Source organism: Castor canadensis, chromosome 12 (assembly GCF_047511655.1).
Source record: "Castor canadensis chromosome 12, mCasCan1.hap1v2, whole genome shotgun sequence".
Lineage (NCBI taxonomy): Eukaryota > Metazoa > Chordata > Mammalia > Rodentia > Castoridae > Castor > Castor canadensis.
Window position 1 is genome coordinate 17446644 of NC_133397.1, and position 17051 is coordinate 17463694.

Sequence of the window (17051 nt, forward strand, 5' to 3'; positions counted from 1 at the left end):
GTATCCTGCAACTTTACTGAATTTAATTATTAGCTCTTAACAGATTTTTGGTGGAGTTTGTAGGGATTTCCATGTACAAGTTCATGTAATCTGAAAACACAGATAGTCTTTTTTTCTTTCTGAATTAGATGCCTTTTGTTTCTCCTAATTGTTGTGACTATGACATCTAGTACTGAATGGAACAGAAGTGGTGAGAGTGCACCAATTACACTGTTCCTGACTTATAGGAAATGCTTTCAGTGCTTCTCCAGTGATTATGTTAACAATGGGCTAGTCATACATGTTTTTAGCATGTTAAAATACATTCATTCTATATCAACCTTATTGAAAGTTTTTGTTATGAAAGGATATTGAATTTTTTCAAATCCTTATTTTTTGCACCTTTTGAGAGAATCATGATTTTCCCTTCATTCTGTTTTAACACAGTGCATATTTAGTGATTTGTATATGTTGAGCCATCCTTGCATCACAAGGATAAACTCCATCCTTGTACCTGAACAGGTAATAAGAAGCAATCAACTGTTGAAAAACATATATTCAGAATAAAAATGTAATTATTTTATTAAGGTTTAAAATACACACTTCATTATAACATTGTCTCAGGGGAAAAAAGCACTAAAAATTACTCACTGGATAGTTCTTAGATAATTATTTCAAATTCAACAAAATCCCTGAACTATTGTGTAAAGAATAGAACACATTGAGAAATATCATCTGTCAGAGCCAAGGTAATAACGTTTGTTTGATTTTTGGGTTGAAAAACTTTACACATAATTAGAACAAAACATTAAAAAGTTATAATATTCCTCTCCAATCTTTATATTTTAGAACACTGATTTTTCAACTTTCTTATTCACAGTTTCCTGTGTTGTCTAAATTATTTATAATAAGCATATAACTTTTAACACAAAAATAAAATGAATTCATTTTTAAAATAAATAAGTAAATTTTATATTATTCACAATTATATATCAGATCAGTTTCAAAATACAAAGCTAAAAACTAGATAACACTAGATAAGTTGATATTGTTTAGCCAACCAAAATTAGTAATAGATTAATAAATTAATCTTTACAGGGTATTTAGAAGAGTGCAAACATGTAGTCAAATTTATTGTCACTAAATTAAATTTTAAAACACAAACATGAAAATTATGTCTGATATGATGGTGAGTATACTATACTATGTATAATAAAAAATAAATATAATCAAAAGTAGCCTGGAATATAATATAGATCATTCATAGAGTACAGGTTTTATGTATTTGAATTCATATACCAGTGTCTAAAAGAATCATGAATATATAATCTTAAAGAGTACAAATATAAAATGTAACTTTAATATACTGTATTTTTAAAACAAAAGCTCAGTAAGTATAAAATGATGTTTGTAAGGAGAGACCAACAAGAACTAGGATCCAAGTAGGGAATAAAGCCAGCTCTCTTGCCTCAAATAAGTAAGGGAAACTCCTAGGACAAAATGACCTTGAATGTGATGGCTACAGAGAATGAAAGTTATACACTTTTTTCCTCTCATTTAAAAATTTTTCAGGAGCGTGAATTAGAATTCTTATTAGCAAAAAGCAGGTAGTTTGTATCTCTGTAGTAACACTTCCTTCATTTAAAAGCCTTCTAGTAATCTACCACGCGGAGTCCAAGCTCTCTAGCTTTCACAATTCTCAAACTAGCCCTGAATACCTCCTAACTCTTACTCCCTTCTGTGCTACTCCTTCTGCCTATTATATTTCTGCATCTACAGCTACCCCCAAATACAAAACCTACCCAAGTATCAAAACCTGCTGTTATGGTGTCATGCTTATATGCCCTCCCTCTAAATCCGTATGTTGAAATCCCTACCCCTAAATGTGATGATCTTAGGAAGTAAGTCTTTGCAAAATAATTAGGATTAGATAGTCATGAGGTGGAGTTCTCATGAATAGGACTAGTGTTCTGAAAAGAGTCCCACGAGAGCTTGCTTCATCTCTCCACTAAGAGAGGACATAGGTAGAAAAAATTATCTATGAATCAGGAAATAGGCCCTCTTCACCAAATACTGAGTTGGCCAGTGCTTTGATCTTTTACTTCTCCACCTCAAGACATTATAAGAAATAAATGTATGTTTATAAGCTACTCAGTGCACGGTATTCTTCCATAGCAGACCAAACTGACTTAAGACATCCACTACTCCACAAAGTCTCTTCTAACCTATACTGTTGGTTTACTTAGTTTACTTTTAGGTATCTACATGATCAGTAGTCCAGCATTTGTTAAGTCATCATTCTACGAACATGAGGGAGAACACTTCTTTAAAGACCGTGCCTTATAAGGTCTTTTTCTACTTTTCCTCCTAGCACAATCTTAGAAAAATGTGATCAATAAGTATATAGTTGATTACTAATTAGTAAATAAAGAAGGCAAGTCATAGACAAATTCTTATAGAAAACTGCCTGCAGAAGAGTTACATTCTATAAAAATTCTAAAGTTAGGAAAATGTAGCTCCCTGAGCCTAATGTTCCAAGGAAGGATTTTCATTGGCAAAAACTTCTAAAGTTAGCAGGCTTTCTAAAAAGATGAATATCCATTCACTGGAAAGGAAAGTAGATGTTCACAAAGACATACCCTTCAATGTTGGAACAATCTTCTTGTCTTCAGGGGCCAAGGCATGTCCGGCATGAGTGATTGTCCAAACCGGAAAGCATCTGTTTGTCAAAGAGAACAAAGCCTTTGCAAATGGCACATAAAAGGGAGAAAAACCTGGGTTACCTATAAAAGAAACAAAGACCTAAGATTAACCAAAGGAATAAACCTACTTAAGATTGTATGCAGACTAGAAGGGTCTACATCTCCTCACACTTTCCTCTACAAACTCAGCAACATTTATTCATATACTTTAATTGTAATCCCCTTCCTAACTTAAGTCTGGGAATAACCACTTCAGAAATTTCTGTTCTTATTTTATTCTCCAATTGTTTCAAGCAAGTTCTCCCACTAAGTTAACCCACTAAGTGGAACTACCAATCATAAACCAAGTGTTCAAGTTCAAACAGTAGGAGTTATACTTGGTTTCTTCCTGTCCTTCACATCCAACCCACAAATTCTTCAAGTAAGCTTCCAAAATGCATCTCACATTTGTCCACATCTCTCCATTAGTGATTATCACTTTCCACTAGATCTTCTACAATAGCCTCCTAACAGGTCTCTCTACTATAGTTCCCTTGGAATAAATTCTTCGGGTGCATAGTAGTATCCTTTTCAGACACCTTTTTGTGGCTTCTCACTAACATGTGAATAAAGCCTAAAACCATTAATATTTCCTGTGAGGCCCTTTAAAGTTTGACTAGCTCAATTATTAAGATTCATGAAAACTAACAACAACAACAAAAATCCAGACCAATTAGATCAGTGTTAGAATCGTGTACAAAGAAAACTTTAAGGCATCTATTCAGTTTTGCCTTGTCATTTATCACAACTACTTATAATGTAAATGGATGTACATCTGATCTTTGAGAGAAAAGACCATGAACTAATATGTGGAGGTTTTTCTGATATATACATAGAATGTGTTTTTGACACAGGTTTACTACAGAGAAGCAGAATAAATAAATGATTCTTATTAAAAAAAGATTCAATCTGATATACCTGTAGAGTGAAAAGACAGTGATAATAGGGCTTTTATCTTGTAATCATCATTTGTATGGTCTTCACAGTTAGTAATTTATTTCCATCAGCATCTATTTCTATTTCACCAATCAAGTTATCATTTCTTTGTGCTACAAGGTTTTTTTTACTTGACTTGATGGCACTAACTGCCATCCTTATCAAATTTCACTGAGTTCTATTACAGTTTTCATATCTTTCAGATAGGCAGCATAATAAAGTGGTTAAGAGTGTAGACTCTGGAGCCAGACTGCAGTGGTCAGAATCCTGGCTTTCCCACTTACAAACTCTGTGAGTTTTAGCAAGTTATTTAGCCTCTCTGTGGCTTGGTTTCCTCATCCATGAAATGGGGATAATAATTATGCTATCTCATGGGATGACTAAGTGAAAAAAAATATTTCAACATTGCTTAAAACATAGCAATGTTAGCTATAAGTGTTAACTATTCAACTTGTACATCAATGTCTAGCCATAATGGATATAGTAGGATTATGATCCATTTTGCTATTTTGCTTCTGTTGAATTTTGACTTAGTGCCTCAAGTTCCCAGTTCCTTCTTTTGATGGTGCTACTGTCATCTTTGTCAAATGAGATGAAAATTCACTAAATGCCACAATGTGCTCTTTGATCAGCTACTATGTAGCTAAGGAAGAAGGGAGGAGGGTGGATGAGAAGAGGGGCTACGCATCTATGGTGGCTGTGGATGGCACTGATCATGTTTTATAAATTTAAAAGTAAATCTTCAGTAAGTTGGAATATTGTTTAGCAACTTCTTTCCAAGTAAGTAGGCAAGTGTCCCAAGACCATATGTAACTCATTCTTTAATATGTAATTTTAACATGCAACTCATTATTTTTGCATTAATTTGCAATGTCTTCTGATCCAAAACTAAATTTTTACATTAGCTTGTGAATTCAGATTCCAAATAATTCCATTTTTCTCTCCTTCTCTCTTCCTCCCTTACTTCCCTCCACTCCCCTTCCCTTCCCTCCCCTCCGCGTCCTTCTCCTCCCCTTCCCTTCCCTTCTCCTTCCCTTCCCTTCCCTTCTCCTTCCTTCCTTCTTTCCTTCCTTCCTTCCGTCCTTCCTTCTTTCTTTCCTTCCTTCCTTCCTTCCTTCCTTCCACTAGTAGAGAAAATCCCTCTATTTTTCTACATTTTCTAGGCTGGCCTCATGAACTTCTAATTAATTTCACTTTATAAAAATTTCTTTGGGATTCTGAATAAAATTTCATTTCATTTATATATTACAGTAGAAAGATTTACTACATCTTCTATTGCTGGGTATAACCTTCCAGGGCTGTGTTATACCTCATATTCACATTTTTAATGTCGGCCAGTGAAGTTCTATAGAATCTTCACATGGTTAGAAAATAACAATAGCTAACATTTTAAGTGATGGTTATTTCATGCACACACACACAATCATCCTAATTTCCCCCACAGTTAAAATAGACTAGGCCCCAAAATAAAATATAATTCTGAATCCCACAGATTAATGAGTAGAACCAGCCTACGGCTTTCAGGAACCATGGCAAAGGGCTAAATACAGCAATGAGAATAGAAGTGCAAACAAAAGAACACAGGAAAAAAAATGTGATCTGAAAATGTCAAAGCACTACAAACAATAAGACTACACAACAAAGAATGTTTTAAATTTCCCTCCATCCATAGTGCTTTCACTGAAGGCTTCCTCTACCATCACACTATGTCAGAAACCTGGCTTCCCTGTGATGGACTCTTCCGTTCAAGCCTTTTCAATAGCAACCTCACTCAATATTCTCTAATACCTCACATATTTCAAGGACAGCATAGACTTTTGCAAAGCAGGATAAATGAGTACCCTTAGGTGGGGAAGTGGAGTGGGCTGTCTACCTACTTATTATTTCACCTTACTTTAACAACCTTTCTTCCTTTGACGCAAGCCATTTACTCCCATCTATCAACTTTTTAGTCACTCACACATTCCCTAAAAACAATGACCCTTATATGACAATTTCCTTATCATGCCATGTCTTAGGATATTTCAAAATCTTGTAGGATTGACTGAACCGCCACCTTTGTTCCATAATTCATTACAGTGACCAAATTTATTTGACTTTATCTGCATTAAGTTTACACAACTAATTCCTATGGCCAATTCTAGACAAGGTGAGGTGTCACCCCTGGAGGGCTTGTTAGAAAAGATTATCTTATCCCAAGATTTTCTGGTTCAAAAGTCAAAGATAGGGAGAAAGACCATGCACTTCTAACACATTTTCAAGTGATACTCCTGGTCCTGATACCAACTGTAAGAGCCACAGGCTTAGATGTTTTCTTTTCTTTCTTTCTTTTTTTTAAAAAAATTGTTGTACTGGGTAGGGGTACACTGTGGCATTTACAAAAGTTCTTACAGTGTATCAAATGTATCATACTTGAATTCACCCCCTCCACCATTGTCCTTTATCCCTCCTCCCGACCTAGATCTTTTCATTAGGTAGAAATGATTATCATTTAAAACATCTTAACTTTGATAGCCCTTTTCCAGCTTAATCTTCTGCCCTGTTGGACCTTACTCTCAATATGTCTGTTATTCAATCACAGAGCTCCTCAAAAATCTATCCACTTCTTTTTGGTGGACGATTCCTTTCACACAGATATCTGCTATTTCAAACACTGGCCACTTTCCTCAGGGTCGCCCCACATCTTCCATCATGCTTACTCTCAAAAAATGACCTCAACTCTTAATAGAGATCAGGAGGTAGGAACTATTTCTCATTCCTCCGATATGCCTTTACAATTCTCCATTTTAGTAACTAACTTCTCTTCCTTTTTTGCAGCCTTCAGAAGATACATATCCCTTCTGTAATCCAAGATTATAATTTTACTTATTTTCTCTATAGCCTCCAAATCTCAGCTCCATTAAACAAAACTTGTCATGCCTATAATTTCAATCTCTTTCTCACTACTGACAGAAGGTAAGTAGTTTTAATTTTAATAGGTGCTGCCAAGGCTGATTTTCAAAAAGAATATTACATCCTGGCAGGAGACCGGCCATTTATTCCAGAGAAGATTGAACCAAAGAGAGATTCTGGGTCAGGAATCTTAGCCTACCTGAGAATGAAAGTACTATTCTAAGAAGAGGTTATATTAAGTATAACTGATCACTAAAGCTCTTAACATCTCCTTTTGCTCAGCTCTGAACATTAGCAAACAGGATTTCACTCTTCAAACAGGACATTGGAAGATTTCTTCTTGGAAAAAATAGAATAATCCAATCCAGACACAAAAAATTGGAAATCTCCCACTGAAATACTGGGTTCTTACTTAATACCCCAAGGGCAAGTCTCACCCAGTTGACCAATCATTCTGTTTTGCCTAGGTCTGTTGTGATTTTAGTACAGACTGTCATGGGTCCTTGAAAACTCCTTAGTCCTAGGCAAACCAGGATGGCTGGTCACCCTAAGTACATGGGCAAGTCCCACCTCTAAGTACAAAACCTCCAATCAGCTCTTTTTGTCTCTCTTTTAAAGATGAATAAGTAGTAAAAAGATTATAAAACATAGGAGGAAAAATAATCATTAATATAAACAAACTGAAAAAGAAATATAGTGAAATTCTAACAAATGGAAAAAGTGAAAAATGATATTACATCCATCTAAGAGGAAAGAAAAGAAAGAGACATTGGTACTGAGCATGTGAATCTCTGGTTTAATAGGGCCCATTAAAACCCCAGTACAAAGTACATACCAATGTGGTTTGTTGTGAAATTCAGAATCTTAGAACAAAGAGAAGGGTGAGGTATGGGGAAGTTTCATATGCAAAAGATAAAAAACCAGAATAATACCAAGACTTCTCATAAGCAGCTCCCAAACTCTAGAAAACAATGATTAATGGCCTCTAAATTCTAAGGAAAAATCCTTTTCAAACTAGAAGTCTAAGACACTTTCTTTTCTTTTTCAGCATGGAACCCAGGGCCTCACACAAATGATCTACCACTATGCTACTTCTCCAGCCTTAAGGTATTTCTGACATGAGATTACTTCTCCTACACTTCTCAGGAAATTACGAGAAGAAGTTTTTTACCACAAGCAGGGAATAAATAAAGAGAAAAATGTGGGATCCAGAAAACAGGGGATCAAACCCAGGAAAAAGTGACAGGAATCTCCAGAATGGCAGCTGGGCAGCAGCCTGAGCAGCAACCAGTCCAGATCAAATCCAAAGAACACAGCATTCTGTAGAGGCAACTCCAAGAGAAAAGAAACTGACTACCCAAATACAGTGAGAGGACTTCTTCTACAAGATAGCTTTAAAAGATAAATGAGTGATTGAAGAATAGAAAGTTAAGTAAAAAGAAGAAAGAAAACGACATGGATGGATGGATGGACATAATCACTAACTCAGGAAAAGCAAATAAAAATGTACAAGAAAGGAAATGCAATCAAAAGACCCCATAGGCTGAGCTGCAGATTAATACATAGTTATATAAATGAAACGACTGAATATTGATCTAACCAAAAGCTACAAAATAAGATTAGGAACTGGGAAGAAGGGATGTGTGACTGAGTATGGGGAAAGGAAAGTGTAAGAAAGTTAATTCTCATCTTTTATAGAGGAAGTCAACAGATGATATCTAATAGTGAGAACTCAAGAAATAGCAATTGAAGTATTTCATTTAGAAATATGGACTAAATTCCAGAGGAGTACACCAGCCTTGAAAGTATTTCTCTCTGAGGATGTTGGGACTAGAAAAGCTGATTTTAAAGATCACATAGCTTTTTTTCTTTCCTCCTAACGAAGTAAAAAACAAATGTTATGAGGTCAAAAGAACAGAAGCCAAAATTATTCTGGTAAAGAATAAAAGTGAGCAAAGACAAGTTCTAAATGATATGTAATGGTATCATAAAGCTGTAGGTATTAAAAACATGAATACATGAAAAGGTAGAGGATACAGAAATAGACTTCCAGTCAAAGGAGAATCTATTTTATGATAAAACAAGCATTGAAAACCAGTAGGAAAAAGACAATTACCTCATAAATAGTTGGGGATCAATTAGTAAGACGTCTAAAGAGATGCGGAAGAAAACTAGATCCATTTTTCAGTTCTTGCCCTTAAATTTTAGAAGGGTCACACTTAAAGATCACAAATAACATTATATAAAACAAAACAACAAGACATGGCAGAATTGTTTTATAATATTAGAGTAGGGAAGGCCTTTCTAAGAAAGTCATAAAACCCAAAGATCTTGAAGGAAGGGCTAGTCATTTTTACCAGTTTCGTAAGAATGAAATCTTCTGTACAGCCAAATAAATATTGTAAATGAGGTGGAAAAAAACCAAGAAAGATTCTTGTCATGTATGACAAACAGAACATAATTTTACCTTTTTTTTTTCTTTTATTATTCATATGTGCATACAAGGCTTGGGTCATTTCTCCCCCCTGCCCCCACCCCCTCCCTTACCACCCACTCCGCCCCCTCCCTCTCCCCCCCATCCCCTCAATACCCAGCAGAAACTATTTTGCCCTTATTTCTAATTTTGTTGTAGAGAGCGTATAAGCAATAATAGGAAGGAACAAGGGTTTTTGCTGGTTGAGATAAGGATAGCTATAGAGGGCATTGACTCACATTGATTTCCTGTGCGTGTGTTACCTTCTAGGTTCTTTTTGATCTAACCTTTTCTCTAGTTCCTGGTCCCCTTTTCCTATTGGCCTCAGTTGCTTTTAAGGTATCTGCTTTAGTTTCTCTGCGTTAAGGGCAGCAAATGCTAGCTAATTTTACCTTAAGTGAATAAGAAAAACATTGATGACACAATTGAAAAATGGGCAAGGGTTTCAAACTGGCAGTTCACCAAACAGAATCCCCAAATGGATTTGATTATAAAATATATGTATTAAATTCATAATGTAAAAAGCACTTCTAATACCTGCAATCATCTACCCCTAACATTCTATTTACAGTGATCTGGCAAAAGTCACAAGCAACTCATATAAATCTCAGAATAAACAAACATTCTATGATAAACATATAATCATCTTAAAATGAGTTGGAAAAAAGTTTTAAAAAACTTAAAAATATTGATAAAGTGGTAGATATAAAGACAATTTTAAAAGCAAATTACAAAACTGCATATATGGTATACATTCAGCTGTAACTCTCTTCTTAAAAAATATATATCTATCTATATAATAGACAACATAATAGAAATAGAAGAAAATCAAAAAATCCATCCACCAAAGTATTAAAGATGGGTATTAGCCACTGGTTAAGTAATTTTATTTCCTTTTAAACTCTCTATAGTTAACTCTAAAGAGTAATTTTCAAATCATAAATATTTATAAGATCATTATAAAGTCTCCTCAACCAGACTTTCATACTTACCAGGAATAATGACAATAAGCAGCTTAGGCCTGTTGACACTTTGCTCATTAAAGAGGTCAGTCCAGGGCCCACATTTTAGAACCTGGGTTTCAACTCCACCACAGAGAACAAATTCCTCATGTACAGGGATTTCTTCTTTGGTTTCTGAGTCCATTTCTACATTAAAGGAAAAAAGCAAATTGAAGAGTCAGTAAAATGTAAAAGATTGAGCCAAAGACAATAATGAAAAATAAAAAAGGTAAATCTCAAAGTAATTAGAAGGAAATACATAGAATATATAGAAGATATAAAACTATTCAGCTATTTTGAAGTAAAGGATTAGAAGGCAAATTAAAACAAACAACAAGGATATTACTTAGAAATAGGGAGTCACATCTTTGGTGAAATAAAAGATCACAGCCCCCTCCCCTTTCCAGTCTAAACTGATAATGACAATGAGTAACTTCCACTTCTGCTGTAATTCTCTTAATCACTGTCACAACTAGAAAGAATTACTGGCATAGATTAGAGGCCAAAGATCTACTAAACATCCTACACTGTACAGGACAGCTCCCTCCAAAACAAATAACTATTTTGCATTAAAGGTCAACAATATCAAGGTTGAAAAACACTGCTTTAATGCCAGGTACCTATATGGTACAGCTTTCACAAGTACTTGGCTCACAGCTATTACTCTCCTCCTGCCTCCAACTCTACTCAGGCAGCAGCAGCACGGTAGTCAAGAGCCCCAGAACAGGTGGCCACTCCCCATTCCCTCTTCTCAGCCCACATGCACACCATTCCAGAGAACCAACCAGCCACTTGACCTTTGTCCCACATAGCCTGGAATTCCCTGTCCCAAACCCTACTCAGCAGTGTTCTAGGTTGCTTCACTGGAGGCCTCTCCAACTTCTAATTTCAGCAGTAATATGGTGCTCTAATTCCCTCTGTACTTACCTACCAACCTCATTTCACCTGTACCCCAAGGTCCTTCCATCATAAACACCATGTGCTCTAGGTCTCAAATCTGTAACAATGACACAACTCCTTCTGCACACTCCCACCAGTTTTGGCTTACCTGAGGTTGCAGTGACTGCACCAGCTTTGGCCCAGGCAACCCAGAATATTTTTCTGACAAGTATTCTCACTTCAATTTGTCTTTCCTTGGGTATTACCCTCAGACCTAGGGTAGCATTTAGAGTTCTCTTTATATAGTAACATCACAGCATTTCTCCTATCATAGTTTAATAATTATTTAGGTTAAACTAACCATTTGTTCCTGTGTTGCTTTCATTTCCTGTTTCAATACCGACAGATATACCTCTCACCTGTCTATACAGCGTTATCCATAAATCTTTCCCACCTTAGACTCAGCCTTTTTACATGAAGTCTTCCTTGAATACCCCAGATAAAGGAAAACTTTTCTTTCTCTAAATTTCTCCCATCTTATCTTAAATGGACAGTAGTAAATGTACCTAACTAAACTTTATCTGGTAAAATTTCTTACGCATGTCATGTACCAAAGTCAAGAAATTTACTGCAAGCACCAAATATTTCTTTCTAGACTAAACACTTTAATTAAGGCAAAAGCAATGCTGGTTAGGATGCAATGAAGTGGGAAATTCCAGACATTCATGATAATAATGAAAATGGCTTTTAAAAAGCCTATAAAGGGCATAGACTGTGACTCAGTCATTTTGAGAAGTTGTTTGTAAAACAAATAAAAAATAAAAAATATTTTTGTAAGACTGATGCATGGAATTCTATTTTTGATAGTGAAAAGCTGAAGAACCTAAATGGAATGGTTAAGTAAATTATGATAAATCATTATAGAGATACTAAAACTATAGAATAACAGTATTAGGGAATGATAAAATAAACTATAGCTCAATATTATGATCAAATATTTCATTCCATCAAGACTGCTCTGCTATCTGCATTAGTTATAAATTATCCATTTGCTTTTTAACATTTCTAAGATTCTATTTGTCTTATGTTCTGTTGCCTTTTCCATTCTCTTTGTTTATGCCTTTATTACTTTCACTGTCATTTTAGTGAATTTAGGGCGGCAGAAGAAATAAGCATAAATTTTCTAACTTCTACGTTTAACCAAAAGTTCTAAATTGAGTTTTTCTTAAGTAAGAATGCTTAGAAAAGTAAAAAAAAAAAAAAAAAATTCATTTAAAAGGTGGTAACTCTTGATTCAAAACATGTTGACTACAAAAGGAAAAGTATAACTCACCTTTTCATATAGATTTTTAGTTCACTAATAAATGCCACTATGGCCCAGTCTTCAAAACTATCACAAGACAAGGTATATTTGTGAAGTCTTCAGACATTTATAATGTATTAGAAACAAAATTTAGATGGAGCAATTATACATAATGTCAAATTAGAGCACTGACTGCAAAGACTCTGTCCACATTTAATAACACTTTCACCACAAGGGAATTCAAAGCTATTAAATACTTTCGACTCATAAATACTTAACTACAAGTATGTGGCATCTTGGGAGCTTTATTATCCTCAAAACTTATGAAAATCCAAGTAGATATGAAACTCCAACAAGGTCGATAAAGCTGGAAAACAAAGAAGCAACTGCAATTCTGAAACACCTCAAATAAAACAGAACTGAGAAACATACATATATATTTCTATAGCATCTCTTATTTTCCTTCACTCTTATATTTCTGACTTTCACATAGCCATGAAAGCAGCAAAGAAAAACTTGAGGCATGAGAATCTTCCTTACCTAAGAATCCAAGTCAATTCAGATCTGCAAGCATCAGATTAACAAAGAACAACGTGTTGCAATTATATATTGTTGAAGAGTGATGGCTCTACCTTCAGCCTCAGCTTATAAGCGACCTTGAATGATATCAATTTGATAAGCATCAAGTTATACTGGATAAAAACCAAGTATGGATACAATTTGTGCAATTCATACAAGCCTGCTTCCCTAAATACCTGTGTTCATTTGCATTAATGCTTTTCTAATTTTATGTAGTAAATCTTTTCCAATTAAATCTTATATAAACCTAGAAACATTTAAAACAGAAAACCAGCATTTGATCAGTATAAATCTTCAAGGTTCAAATCTATAGTATTTATTATGCCATTTATTATAAAATTTATAATGCAAATACTTAGTTTTTATAATATAGTCAATGAGAGCAATAAGGCTGAATGAATGAACAAAAATATTTGAAGTGGAGTTGTAAGTATGTCTTATTCAGCTTCAGCATCCAAATATCTGCAGTTTATTTTAGCTACTCAGAATTCTGTTTTAACCATGTAAGAATTAGATATTATAAAAGTTTTTTAAAAAGTTTGTGTAGAATGGCCATAGTTTTCAATATTATATTTGAAAAAGAGGTGAGGCAGTTTTCTTTTAATGTTAAAGCACTAACAATATCTAATAATCTGAATTATTTTCTACACACATAAAGTGGCTAAGAAGTTTCTGAGACTTCCTAAAATGCTGAAATAATATTACCAAATTTATTTTTGTTGACTGTGTTATTATCTTACCATGATATAGAGCAGAGCATATACTTTGTATATATCTGATCCTTGAATGGCAATTAACTAGTGTTAATCCTGGGTAGTAGTATTAAAACTACTTGTAAAATATTTGGTGACTGGGAAAATGCAGATTAACTTTTTAAAAGCCAATGGAAGTTACAAAATTTGTAATTTATATAAAACACAATAGAAGACACTATACAAAAATGTCAGCAAAATCTCTATATCGAGTTTTTAAAAAAAAATTGGCCTAATAGCAAACATCAATGTGACTAATATATAAAATAACAGAGGTGAATCTGGGAGTTGTTTTTAATTAGAGGAGTTTTGTTTTTTGAGCAATGCTGGGGACCAAACTCAGGGACTTGCACATGCTAGGCAAGTGTTCTACCCAGCCCTGAGAGCTTTTGGTTTTTGTTTAGTATGTACATTAATTTAAGTTTGAGGTAGGTGCAGTAGCTCATGTCTGTAATCCTAGCTATTAAGGAAATAAAGATTGGAAGGATTGCAGGTTGAGGCCAGCCTGGGGAAAAAAAAAAAGGTAGAACATGCTTGCTATCCCAGCTATGTGGGAAGCATAAAAAGAAGGATCTAGGTCCAGGCTGGCCAGGGCATAAATGTGATACCTTATTAAAAATTAATTAACAGCAAAAGAGCTGGGGGCATGGTGCAAGTGGTAGAGCACCTGCCTAGCAAGAAAACACAAGGCTCTGAGTTCAAAATCTCAGCACCACAAAAGATTTGTGAATCTGCTTTAGCAAGGGCAGACTAGGTAGCTTCCAAATAATCTTCCACTGAGAACAATTAGAAAAGCCAGAGAAATATTTTTTAAATTTGTCTTAAAAAAATCAGTAACCACTAAAAGAACTGCATAAGAATGTCGAACAAGTTTATAAAAGAGGAGAAAGAAAATTTAATCAGTGCAACAATAAGAAGAAAACATAGAACAGAAAACAAAGATGACATATCAAAAACATGGGATACAAATAAAAGCATGGATGCAGGAAAATTATGTCTTGAGATGACATTTAGAAAAGAGTAGAAGTTAAGGATCTAGCCATATAGGTTAATGAATATGAAAAGACTAGGTAATTCCAAGTAAAGATAGAAATTAATGAGACAAGGGAATAAGTTTATATTAGAGAGTATCAACAAACCCAAAAGTTTGTTCTTTGGAAAACCCTATAAAAAAGTAAAACTCCCAAAAGACTCCTAAAGGAAAGAGAGGGCCCAAATAACGAATATCAGAGGTGAAAAAATGTTATCTCTCCAGGTTCAAAAAGAGGCATCAACAAAGAACTTCACACCATGGCAACCATGCTCCGAAAATATTAAATGAAAATTTCAGAAATAATAAACTTTAAGTTTGTGTACCATTCTGAGCAGCATGGTGAAATCTGGATCTGTCTCATTTCATCCTGCACAGGGTATTATTCCTTTGTCCAGCATATCCACACTACATATGCTACCTGCCTATTAGTCATTTAGTAACCATCTCACTTATCAAAGCAACTGATAGTACAGTGGTTGTGTTCAAGTAACCTTTATTTTACTCAATCATAGGTATATATGGATAGGAAAAAATATACATACACTCAAAACAATCTCTTTAAAAATAGTACGTTGATATCCCTTTGCTTGAAATAAACTTCAAAATGAAATGCTTGATCTTAAAAACATATTAAAGTAATAGTACAAGTTAGAATATGCTGAAAGAATTGTTTAACCCAAACTAAGTCACCCAGTCTGAAGGCTTAGTTACCAAAATACAAAATATTAAAATGTGAAAGTTTAGAAAAGTGATCTTCTGTGTTGCCTTGATTTTCCTCTAGAATTCTACATGCTGAGAAGAAGGGCCTTACAAGGCCTCTCACCTTTAGGTGGAAAATAGCAAAACATCCAACAGACACATCAGACTTTCCTACGTATAGTTCAGGAAATAAATGTTACAAAACATTTTTGTGAATAAAGACTGGTTTTCTAAAATTTCTGGGTTTCTTCTACTACATCTCTCTTTTCCATAGGCATGTGCTCTTAGAACTAAAAGGGCTAAGAACTGTAGGCCCAGATGGTGGACTATAAACTCTAGCAGTGTTTGACACATAAGGCACAAAACAAGAGGCCAGTAATTAGTTGCGAGAAATGAATGAATGAATGATGGAATGAAGTGTGCCAACCTGCATCCTGTCTTGCAAGCAAAAAAAAAAAAAAAAAAACAACAAAACAAAACTCTAAGAAATGAGAGATTACAATCAAGGACTTAAAGGTGAATGAAAAGCAGTATGATCGCTAGACGCCTGCTGCAAAGAACTTCCCCGGCCAGCCCAGACTTTGATCTCTCCTAGGCACTCCTTGCAGGCCGGCTGCCCAATATCGGGTTTTTACCCGAAAGGGACCTCCTGAAGACCTATCTCCAGGGAGGCTGCACTCGGTTTTACAAACGGGGTTCTCGCGCTCAGGGTAGCCACCGCCAGGTCAGCACCTCCGGGCACTCCCTAGCCCAGAGGCTCTGAACCGGTGAAATGTGGCCGCATAGTTATTTCCGCGGCAGCAAGCCATTTGGCCAAGGGCAGCAGATTCCGCGTGGAGCCATAAAGAGGAAGGAGCTCCCGCGTGTCTTCCCACCTGTCTTTCCTGGGACAAAATCACCTGGATCTCGGCGAGCGGTACCTCACCTGTCAGTCTATGCGGGGGCCGACTCTCCCTGGGGATCTCTGGACCGCTTCACCGGGACCGGAAGTCCCGCCTCCCCGCAGACGTCACAGCGCCGCGCCGCGCACTATTCTGGGAAGCTGATGGGGTTGGGACGCGCGGTTGGTTGCCAGCAGGCAGGGGAGAGCTCTTACCTAGCTTTGGGTTGATGCTCGGGATTCAGCAAGACCGCCTGGAGGGTGTAGGGATTTTCCCTTTCTCTTTCGTTTGAATTCCGATCACCTCCCATCACCCTTGATCTACTCTTACGTTTTAATTGTCCACTTCAGCCGCTTTCTGTCCTCTGCCCCTTCCTCCGTCACCGGCTGCGTTTTTTCCCTTCCTTATGCACACAGAAAATTGACTCTAAGTTGACTTTGTTCATTAGCTTTAGCAGCCTCACATACTGTACACTTTAGAATAATGCTGAAAGTGTTTGTTTCAGAGAGATTTTGAACTTACCCGAATACAGTGAAGACAAAGGTTACATATGTGTTGAGACTATTGTAGCCTCAGTATCTAGCGTGTGTATATGCCCAAAGATGTAATTCACTGTGTATGACAGTCTTATGGACAGGAAGAGAGGCAGACAAGTAGATGGGCAAATCATCTGTGATTCTCACCTACAAATAGAAAAGAAGCTTTGCTTTTTTGTATTCAACATCTCAGTTATAGGCCCTACCATCCACTCAGCCTTTGGAAGTAGACTGGTAAACCTTCATCATGTCCCTTTTTTGGTCAGTTCTACTTCCTAAGTATAATAGGTAACTTTTAATGAGTTTAGGGGGAAAAAACTATTCATTGTGCTTTTCATGACTACTTTAAAAAATATATTTATTAGCA

At 35.7% G+C, this 17051-nt stretch overlaps 1 protein-coding gene across 9 annotated transcripts in view; it reads right to left on the bottom strand.

The window, feature by feature from the left end:
- Ldah (lipid droplet associated hydrolase) overlaps positions 1-16284 on the bottom strand; it is a 97915-nt gene extending 81631 nt beyond the window's left edge. The window contains exons 1-5 of one of the 9 annotated variants that reach the window (XM_074049249.1): positions 16193-16283; positions 12745-12860; positions 11071-11175; positions 10014-10169; positions 2619-2762 (exon numbers count right to left, since the gene is read on the bottom strand). In XM_074049249.1, coding sequence (XP_073905350.1) covers positions 2619-2762; positions 10014-10167 — 298 coding nt within the window. In that variant the 5' untranslated portion in view covers positions 10168-10169; positions 11071-11175; positions 12745-12860; positions 16193-16283. Of the gene's footprint in view, positions 1-2618; positions 2763-10013; positions 10170-10642; positions 12178-12482; positions 12572-12744; positions 12861-16192 lie in introns of those variants that run through there. The other 8 variants (XM_074049248.1, XM_074049247.1, XM_020156625.2 and 5 more) reach the window with 8 other exon arrangements.
- Between the last annotated feature and the right edge of the window lie 767 nt (positions 16285-17051).